Genomic DNA, 10,750 nt, shown 5'->3' on the forward strand with positions numbered 1-10,750 from the left:
AAAAAAAAAAAGAATGTGGTCAGCAACATCACCCAATTGTGGGTGGAGCCCATAATCATGTCCCCTGACTTTTTTTTTTTTTTTAAGATTTTATTTATTTGCGAGAAAGAGAATGAGAGACAGAGAGCATGAGAGGGAGGAGGGTTAGAGGGAGAAGCAGACTCCCTGCTGAGCAGGGAGCCCGATGTGGGACTCGATCCTGGAACTCCAGGATCATGACCTGAGCCGAAGGCAGTTGCTTAACCAACTGAGCCACCCAGGCGCCCCATGTCCCCTGACTTTAACAGGAACTACGGGAAAAAGCATTTTAAACCTTGTGTCACAGGCCCCTGTGTAATATCTCCCAGGTGGAATTCGTGTTTGCATTCAATATCTCTATCTGGATCTGGATCTATATCTGTGATGTGATAGGCTGTTCTGGGTAGTCTGAAAAAGCGTCAGTAGAATAAGAAAGACCCCACATTAAGAAGTTTAAAATCTTCTAGGGGAGCTAACTCATGCATAAATATAACCAAAATGTAATAAATCCCAGAAGGATTGTGGAACAGCATTTATAAAGCACTTGAAGTTTCCACCATAAGCTCAGGTGATCTGGGCCAGCGAGCTTGCTTGTGGGAACAAGCTGCTAAATAGGACCAAGGACACAGGCCAGTTACCTGGGAACAGATCAGCTCACTGACCATAGGTGACCCCAGTAAGCCCAGCCAGCTTCGGGTGTCATTCCTGAAAGTCCCATTGTACATAAGTATGTGTGTGTGTGGGGGGGTGGGGTGTTGGATACTTGGGAGGGTCCCTAGTATTCTTATTTTGCTAAGTCTTCAGTTACAAAGAGCAGGTCCTGTTTCCTAAACCCAGATGTCTGCTCTCATTTTAAATTTTGCATGATCTGGTAATTGGACCGATCCCAAATCGTGGGAATTTAAAATGCCCCAATTTTGAAATATACATTCTCCTTTTACAAAACTAACATGTTCCTTTACAGGTTTCCAGAGAAATTGATCCACTGAGTGCAAAGCACTGTTTTAAATCAAAGAGCATATAATGCAAATTTTTAAATTCCCAGTTTTTTAATTGTACTGCTTGGTTTCAGACAGAGAAACAAGCTTTTGTTGACATGGATATTAGGGGAACAGTGCTAAAATACATCAACGATAGTCACACATCCCACGGTATTTACAGGGAACACCCTCTGTCTTTCCCATATGCGGCATGGAAAACAGGGTCAGAACGATCCTGCAGAAACTTCCCGATGAAAACAGCATGGTCAGCCGTTCCCAAGGTCGAGCCCAGCTCCGGCGGAACCCCAGCTAGGGCTCCAGCGCTTCTTTCACTGCTCCAGAGACGCCGTGCCAGTCCTGCAGCGCCTGCGTGCAGCGACATGAGAGGCTCAAGGAGTCCAAGGTCCCTGTAACGGGGCTAGGGCCAGGGCACCCTCCTTCTCTCCCAGACCCATCTGAAAGACACTCCAGATAATCAGCCCAGGAGTCTCGTGAGCCAGATCCAGGCTGCTTCCCCCCACCCCCCACTCCCGCAGCGTCCAGGGTTAATCTACCCCTCCCCTTCTAGGTGCGCTTCATCCCACTTCCCCCGCCCAAGGCGCCAGGGGGCTCAGGAAACATCATTTTCCTCCCCACACCACCACCGACAGCTTTTGCAAAAACAAAACAACATAAAACAACAACAAAAAAGGAGGGGATTCTTCTTTGTTCTTTCACTGGGTTAACTCGGTTTATGGAATTCAACTCCCACCCCCATCCTAAGCAGGCAGATTTCTCGCACCATCTCAAGTGCTGACCGCTTCATTCTGTGTTCTGGTCCTGGGCTAAGTGCTCGTCCCGTAGTGCCTTAGTTAAAATCTCATAGCAAGCCTCGGAGGTCGGTGGTGTGGTCCCTATATTACAGATGCAAAAAACCGAGTACCAAGAGCAACTTGCCCAGGGTCTTTACTAATTAGGTGGGCACAATCAGATTTGGAACCCAAATCGGGTTTGACCCCAGGCCCTAAATCTTTATTGTTGTTCTTTGTACAGCAAGAATAAGGATAGTAGCTGATACTTATTGAGCATTAGTATTTGCCAGGCACTGTGTGCAAAGTATTTCTCCAAACTACTCTCAGAGGCAGGTATGTCACTTACAAGTTACTGGGTCTTGAGCGAATTTCTTAACCTCTTTTTGACTCAATTCCCTGTCTGCAAAATGAGGCTAAAAATATAGCTGTTGTGAAGAGTAAATGAAATAATATTGGTAAAGCCATGAAGACACAGACGGGCACATATTCATCCCTCAAAAAGTCCTTTCTTTTTTTTTTTTTAAACCATCACCTCCATTTGACAGATGAGGAACCTAGGCTTGGAAAGATGAAGCAACGAACGAGTCCAGATTGCCCAGTGCACACTCTGCAGCGCAGACCTGCTCGAAAGTGGTGCGGAAGGCGGGCTCGCCCGCAGGTGAGTTGCACCTGGCAGCCGGGAGACGGGCTTCTCCGGAGTTGCAGCACAACGCGCCGCAGCCCGGAGGCCTGGAAAGATCCTTAGCGAACACACAAGGCTGGGGGGTCGCCTCGCTCCGGATTTGGGCATGCGAGAGCTCTGGCGGCGTCGGGGGTCCCTCCGGATCCCCACAGAAGCACTGCGGGCGACACCTGTGCGCCGGGGCGGGCTGACCCGCGGGCGGGGAAGCGGTCCGGCGCCGGGAGCCCCCCCCGCCGCCCAGCGCGCGAACACACACTCACCACCCCGCCCGCCCGCCCGGGGGCCGCTCGCCGGGAGCCCGCGGCCAGCCCGCGTTCCCCCGCCCGCCGCGCTCCAGGGCGGAGTTTCCTCCTCTGCTCATTGTTCCCGGCCCAGCGCCCGCCCCGCCCCGTCCCGCCCCGCCCCGCCCGGCCCCTCTGCCTCCGCCCGCGCGCTCCTGGGGGAGGAGGAGGGGGCGGGGGCCGGCGCGGACGGGACGGGAGTCGCCGCAGCCGCCGGCCGGGCCCAGCCGCGCAGACACCGCCCGCGACGCAGCCACCCGCCGCTCCTCCGCCGCCTGGCGCCGCGCCTCAAACCAGCTCTGCCGCAGCGGCCGCGAGGAGGGGCCGCTGGAGCGCGACTCGGGAACCCCGGGTCACCGCCGCGCCGCCGGAGCCACAGCCAGGCCTCCGTGAGCGGCGCCCACGCTCTCGCCGTTCGGACGCTCGGACCCGCAGCCACCTGCTCCCGGCCCGAGGCCAGGACACGATGCGCTCCGCGCTGGCGCTCTCGGCGCTGCTGCTGCTGCTGCCGCCGCGCTCGCTGTCCCAGGAAGGTGAGTGGTGGCCCGGGCTCCGCTGCGACCCCACCGTGCCCGTGCGCCCCCGGCCGGGCCACACCTCGTGGCGGGACCCTGAGCAGCCCCTGCGCGCGCCTCCCGCTGGGGCCACACGCGGAGCCCTGACCTTGAACCATCCACTCCCCTTCCAAACCCGAGAACACCGCAGGTGCCGGGCCCGCGCGCGGATAGTCCCCGGTCTCCATCCCGATGGAGTGGAAGGTGGATTGTGGTGGGGCAAACAGTGGCGCGCCGGCCATGAATGGGTTTGCGGGCAAAGCGAGCGGGGAGTTGAGGCACCGCGAGGCCCCACGCTTTTGCGGGACCCCCCAAGTCTGATCGCTCTTTTTCTCGGTGTCGGAGGGGATGAGCAACGGTATCGTGTAGTCGTCGATCCCAGCAAAACGGCAGGCTGGAAGCTCATGGGGAAGTCCCTGAAGCAGGTGACAAGCCTCTGGTAACGGCTCACGCGGGTGATGTGTTCCGCGTTGGCAGAGAGGTTTTTTCCAAGCGGTGTGTGCAGTTGGGCTCACCTGAGCCTGTGCTGGGGCATGTAAAAGGGGAGTAAGTGGACCTTCCACCAGCTCAGAGTCATCTGGCTGTGTTGGATCCCTGTCTTCTACACTACCAATATACTTCTGTACTCGCATATGGCCAGGAAGGTGAACCTCCCCCCATAAACAGGAACTTGCCTCATGAAACAAGCTTGGGTGCACCTTAGAAACAACCCCCATATTTTTTCTGAAGGTGAAATGTTACCCTTTTAGGGGGACATGGGGGTGGCCCAAAGCCCCTGAGAACAGCTGGAGGGTCAGCCCCAGGAAAGAGAGGCATTTTCTTTGTGGCCTGCCTGAGCACATGCCCGCCAGGAGAAAGAGTGGAGGGGGTGCTCCTCCCCTGGGGCCAGGAGGACTTTGGTGACAGCTCCAGAAGGGACCCTGCTGCTGGCAGGCCCTGGCATTTGGGGCTGAACTCTTAGGGGCAGCACAGCCTCTTCTCTGCACCACATGGAACCTTGGGTGGGAAGGGGCTGGTTCTCTGAGGGCAAGCAGGTGTGAGCATCCCGCCGTGGGCGGCCCTGACACTCCACTAGCTCAGCCTAAAAGGAAAGGGCACTTGGCAGTGGGCAAAGGTGTGTGCTCCCAAAGGGTATGTTGTGGTGTGAAGAGTGGTCTGAACAGCTCTGAGGATGACAGTCACCTCGCATTTGCACGACCTGCAGGACTGAGAAGATGTTGGAGTGTGGCCACTCCTCAACTCTGCTCTCAGAGCAGCCAGACTTCAGCGAGGGCCTTGACACGCACCTTTTTGGAAAGAGCCTCTTAGCACCACCCAGAAGGGAGATGGGCTGTTTTGAGAAGGATAGGCTAGTTCCCCGGGTGCCAGAGCCTAAAAAGACTGAGCTTTGAGGAGAGGCCGGGGGCTGTTCTGCACTAAGAGATGCTCCGGAGCCAACCATGGGAAAATCTCCAGGCCCAACTCACTGCTGGCTTCAAGGCTGGGACTGCCTTCCCTAGCATCTGGGCACTGCCCAGAAACCATGCCTCTTCCAGGAAGCCCTCCTCAAGCCCAGCACGGGGCATGGCATGTGGAAGGACTTGATACATGGAAAACAAATGAACCACAATGACCAGCACCGCACTCCCATCCCCATCAGCAAGTCTCTTGGCCTTTGCAAGCCCCCAGTGCCCAATCCCTAAAATGCTATTGTGATATATAATAAGGGCATAAAGGTAAGTGTTTGGAAACTTGTAAAGCACAGGGAGTCTCTTTATTATTATTTGTATACCTTGAGGCAGAAAAGGCTGGAGGGGTGCAGGCGTGCTGCTCAGTGGCTGTGCTGATTTAATACCTTCCTAGAGGGGGTCAGTAAGGACTACCCTATCTCTCTGCCCTTCTGAAGGTGTGGCCTCCTGGGCTGCCATCATCAAGGATGGGGTAACCCCCCCAAACTGGTGGAATCCTGTGATTCAGTTCTAAACCATAAGGGGTTATAGTGTGAGTCTCCTTAACAAAGGAATTACCCCACCTACGGAGCTTACCTTTTAGTACAGGCGGATCATGCTGCTGAAAGCATAAGCAGCATTAAGCCCAGGGGCCTGACAGTCCATTAGACAGACCTCTTTTCAGTACTTTTGGTTTGATATTCACTGGGTTGAGCCACATGGCAAGTTGTACCTCTGAGCTCAGTTTCCTTATCTATAAGACAGAATAAAAGAGAAGAGGGCACCTCTAGTTTCTCATTATGTAACATTTCTGGGGTTTTCTGCCCTGTTAGCTGCGGAAAGGACAGGCTGACTTGGAACATCAGTCTGACTGAGTCATTCCATGGGTGAATCCTGGGAAGGGAAAGGTGGCTTGGTCTGGTGGAAAACACTCAGACTTTGGGTCAGACAGACCCTCGAGGCTGTAGACAAAATAGCGAACCTCTTGAGCCTCGGTTTCTTTGTCCATAAAATAATGACAAAGCTACCTTGTACGTTGCTCTGAAGATGAGAGAGAACAGACGGAATGAGCTCGACAGTGTGCCAGACTCATGGTCAGAGCTCAATCGGTCCTAGCTGTGATGATGAATAAAGCATGTGTATTGAGAACTTGATGGGTCTAAGGCCACTGAGCGGCAGGACTCTGCTAACGTTTGTGGGTAGTAGTTGGTATGTGGTAGCAAAGGCTGAAGCTTTCGAGCCACGAGGTGGGGGTAAAGGAGGCTTGTGCAAGAGAAGTGGTGAGATGTGGGGAGCGGTGACCTAGGCAAAGCTTCCTGAAGGAGGTGGGGGTTTATACAGGGATTTTAAGATGAAAAGGGTCAGTGTGGGGGTGCCTGTGTGGCTCAGTCGGTTGAGCGTCCAACTCTTGGTTTGGGCTCAGATCATGATCTGAGCCCCATGTTGGGCTCTGTGCTCAGTGGGGAGTGTGCTTGGGATCCTCTCTCTCCCCTTCCCTCTGCCCCCGCCCTGCTGTGTGCTCTCTTTCTCTCAAGTAAATAAATAAATCTTTTTAGAAAAAGGGTCAGTGTGGGGTGGTGAGACCATTTCATAGGCTGGCTGGGGCCGAATGAATTGCAGGGTGGAGGGGAGACACAGGCTGGGGGTCATGATGTGGGTTCTTGAGATGGGTTGAGCTCTGGGAAGGCTTTGGGGAGGAGGTGAGCTTTCAGAGCCCAGTGAGAAAGTTCCATGGGATGAGGTCAGGGGATGGTGGGTATTCCTAGCATGATGCTGCTTGGGCATGGCTCTGAGGCAAGAGTGAGCAGGCCGTGGGGGGTTAGGAGCAGACTGGTCTCAGCTGGTGGGAGAAGAGGAGGGGTAGGGGGTCACAAAGCTCCCAGGTGGCAGCTTGGTCAGAGCTTTAGGGTGTGGCCGCCCCAGGAGGGGTAGAGGAGGCGGGCTTGGCACTTGCTGGAGCGGGTGTCCTCTGGCAGTCACCAGGACACCGAAGTGGGGATAAGCACATAGACACGGGGGCTGCACCACATCTGCCTTTTCCTGAGACATCCAGGCTTGAAGGGAGAGGAGGGGCTCCTGCTGGGTGGGATGTGAGACCTCTGTCCTCTGGAAGCTGAGAGAAGGGGCCCCCACCTGGTTGGAATTCCTCTTAGCAGGGCAGACTAGATAATTTAATCCTGTCTGTCCTCTGGTATCATCTCTGCTGAGAAGCCTTCCCTGGTTTCTAGATGGAAGCAGATGATGTTTGGGTGTCTCTTTCAGCCATGCAGGGGCCCCTCTAGGGCAGGGGCAGCCGCAGTCTCTACCTCCAGGGCCCCCTGCAGCCATGGGCACTGAGCAGTGGCTCGACATTTTACCTGCACCCTTCACCTGAGGGGAACTGGCCCAGGCCCTGGTTTCAGGCTTTCGGAAAGGGGAGCCCGAGACCAGCTCACATCCTGGGCAGTGATGCTGGCCAGTGGGCTGTTCCTGCAGCGGCCAGAACTGGCAGGGACAACTGTTGAGGGTCGGGGCTTGGGGTCCCGGAGCGGACCAGTGGCTGCTGTGAGCACAGCTCGGCACTTAGCTCAAGGCCCCCCACTCCTCAGGAAAGTGAGAGGAACCCTCTGGACAGCTCGCTGCACTTTTTGGGACGGGGGCCGGGACTTAGATGGTTCTACTCTGGTAAGAGCTTCTTCACATCTGGGCACCTGGGTGGTTCAGATGGTTAAGCGTCTGTCTTCGGCTCAGGTCATGATCTCAGGGTCCTGGGATCGAGTCCCGCATCGGGCTCCCTGCTCCTCGGGAGCCTGCTTCTCCCTCTGCCTCTCTCTCTCTCTGTCTGTCATGAATAAATAAATAAAATCTTTAAAAAAAAAAAAAAAAGAGCTTCTTCACATCATCCGTGCCAAGGCCCCAGGAGCCTTCTGCAAGTTTGCTGAATGGAAGCTGCATATTGGAGAAAGACAATGGCCCTCTTCTATCCATCCGCTGCCCATGAGCCCGAGCCTCAGTCCCAGCCCCAGCCTGCCTGGAGACTTCCTCACTCCTAGAGGCCAAGGAGCTCTTTCCTCAGCTCTGGGCTCACTTCCTGTTTGCACCTGAGGGTATGATGCAGGGCAGGGAGCTCAGTTGGCAGCGTTTCCTGTCACGTCGCACTCCCAGGAACGCAGGTGAAGTTGCTCGGGGTCTCTCCTTATCGTGGGTCCTGTGCACGTGGTGGGGATGTTAGAAGATCAAGGAGGTTGTGACTCTGGGCCACACAAGCCTCATGACAGTAAGTATTCCCTTACGGAAGGCCTTCAAGAGAACCTCCACAGAGGATACAGTACACGGAGCCTGTTCGTATTTGCAACAGCATTTACCATGAGACCCCTTCAAGTAGGCTGCTCAAAATAGAATTCAATTGGCCAAGGGTGATTTCCACACCGCTTCTAAATAATCCAGAAAATCATAGAACACAGAATTCTAGAGCTGGGAAGCCTTCTGGAAATCTTCTACACCCACTCATTTTGCAGATGAGGGAATGCAGACCAGGGAGTGGGGTCGCTTGCCCAAGTCTTCGTGACTCCCAGCGACGGCGCCCCCAGGAGATGCGTGCACCGCCATAGCCCTGGGCTGCGCCTTTCTGTGCTGATTCTCTCCTGGGCACTGGAGAAACTCATCAAAACCCTTTTTAGAAAGGGTTTCATGATGGTGACAATGCTATACTGTGCGATTCTCCCCATCCCTCCACCTTCAGGGTAAGTTGAGGCTTGGAGCTACTTTATTCCTTGGAGTGAGGCTCTCCACGGGCTGTGGCCACCATGCGGGCTACACCGTACCTGTCTATCTGCCATTGCCTGGGAGCCCCGCTGGTGACTACAGCATCCAGCCAGCATCTGGAACACAAGTGGGCAGCCACGCTTGTTGGATGCCTGGTGCACGCATCCGGCCCTTCCAGCTACCCTCCATTCCAAGCCCTTGTATTGACTCTGGGCTGTGGTCCCACCCTGTACCACACTAGTGATAGTCAGCGCTGACCCCCAGCTTTGCTCGGCCTCCCGGCCACCCATCCTCTCTCTGTCCCCACCCCTTTCCCTGAAAAACCACCACCACCCTCTCTTCCTTTGCAGCCTTATCCCCCTCGGGTCAGCCACCTCGAACTTCCCTATGGCCAGGGCTCTGGGTGGCACCCTGTCCGCCAATTGTCGTGGCCGGAAGGCTGTGTGCCTCAGCCCAAGGGGAAGAGAATTCTGAGGAATGGCTGACTGAGTCTTGCCAGGCAGCCCCAGGTTGGGATGCTGGGGGCCCTCCCAGAGCCAGGCCCCCGGAGACACATGGGCTGACCAGGAGCCCACAACTGTCTCACCTCTACCTTTCAGCATAGAAGGGACAGTGGGGAAGCGAGGCCTGGTGAGGAGGGCACTTTGGAGGCCTCGCCCCCCTTCTTACCTGAAATTCACGGAGCTCTGTCCAAGGGGCCCTTTGGGTCCCCATCGAGTCTGATTCCCATGCTAACTGGCTTTGAACATGCTCAGTGGAGCCACACTCTCCAGCCAGGATAGCAGGAGGTTGTCCTGGGATGGATTTTATCTCACAGACCACTCCAGAGAGGGGAAACTGAGGCACAGCACCAAGCACTCATAGTAAGTGACACAAACGGCTTTTCTCCCAAATATCTACATGCCTCACTCCCTCGTTTCTGTCCACTAGCCACCGTCTCAGAGAGGGCTTCTGGGCTGCCTTGTATAACACACCCTCACGGCCTTACCCTGCATATTTTCCCCAAAGCACTCATCACCTGGGACCTGCTCATTTCTTTGTGTGTCTCTCCCCTGAGTAGACAAGTTCCATGAGGGCGAGGTCCTCTGTCCAGTGCTGTTGCTGCAACCCCTGGAACAGGACCTGGGATATAGTAGATACTTAGTAACTGCTGAATGAACAAATGAAGGAATGAATGAATGAATCAGTGGCAGGGCTGGTTTAGAACCCAGTCTTGTCTGCCAGTTCTGTGCTGTCCACTTGCAAGGCTCTGACCCGGTTCCAGAAGAAGAGAGGCAGGTGGCCAGCAGGGCTGGCCCTGGGCCCCGGAGGGATGGATGCCTGGGCATGAAGGGGAGCAGGACTCGGGGAGGCAGGAGTGCCGTGGGACGTGCAGCAACCTCTTAGCTGCTTCTGGGCTTCCCCCACCCAGGGGACCCTGCTGTTGAAGGTTAGGGCTGCCGGTGGTTAGAACTTGATTGAGCTGCTCTTAGCCATTAAAAAATAGTGGATTGACCAAGACAGATAGACGTTCCCTCTCACATGATAGATGTTCAGAGGGCTGGAACGGTGGGTCTGCCATCTTGAGCACGCCGCCTTGTGGTCCAAGATGGCTACTGGGGCTTCAGCTGTCAGGAAAAAAGAACGAGAGGGTTGCGGCTCCTCTTTTGAGGGTACTTGCCAGAAACCACACACCACACTTCCAGTGACATTTGTCAAACAGAACTTGGTCCTGTGGCCACACCTAGCTGCAAGGGAAGCAGGGAAGCATACTTCCCTCAGGGAAGAGTAATTTTTATTTCAGGCATCCATATGGCTGACCCAAAAATCAGTTCAGTTATGGAGAAGTCACAGAGGGCCTGGGTGGCTCAGTGGGTTGGGTGTCTAACTCTTGGTTTTGGCTCTGGTCATGATCTCTTGGGGTCGTGGGATCGAGCGCCCTGCGGGGTTCCATACTCAGCGCGGAGCCTGCTTATCCCTTCTTCCTCCTCCTTGCCGCTTCCCCCTCCCCTGCTCATGCCCCCCTCCCCCTGCTCATGCCCGTGCTCTCCCTCTCTCTCTCTCTCAAATGAATAAATAAATAAATAATATCACATTCACAAAGAATGGATGTTGGACCATAGCCTTAGTCCCTGCAAACCTTGGGTTTCTCCGCAGCTGCCCGCAGGCCTCATCTTGCCAGTCACATCAGCTGTTTCTGCACAAGGGAAACTTCATGGCCTAAGGCTTTGCCCCTCTTTGGCTAAGCCAGTTTCAGCTTATCCCTCATTTTCTGTGGCTCCCGCATTTTGGTG

General features: G+C 55.1%; 1 protein-coding gene across 1 annotated transcript in view; it reads left to right on the top strand.

Moving 5' to 3' along the window:
• The first annotated feature begins 2,929 nt into the window (after window positions 1-2,929).
• Window positions 2,930-10,750, top strand: part of PODXL (podocalyxin like) — a 47,848-nt gene continuing 40,027 nt past the window's right edge. The window contains exon 1 of the mRNA XM_081799643.1: window positions 2,930-3,285. Within this exon, the coding sequence (XP_081655769.1) occupies window positions 3,219-3,285 (67 nt within the window). The 5' untranslated portion in view covers window positions 2,930-3,218. The remainder of the gene's footprint in view (window positions 3,286-10,750) is intronic.

The sequence above is a fragment of the Leptonychotes weddellii genome, chromosome 12 (genome assembly GCF_054177405.1).
Source record: "Leptonychotes weddellii isolate Sample4059 chromosome 12, ASM5417740v2, whole genome shotgun sequence".
In the NCBI taxonomy this organism is placed as follows: domain Eukaryota; kingdom Metazoa; phylum Chordata; class Mammalia; order Carnivora; family Phocidae; genus Leptonychotes; species Leptonychotes weddellii.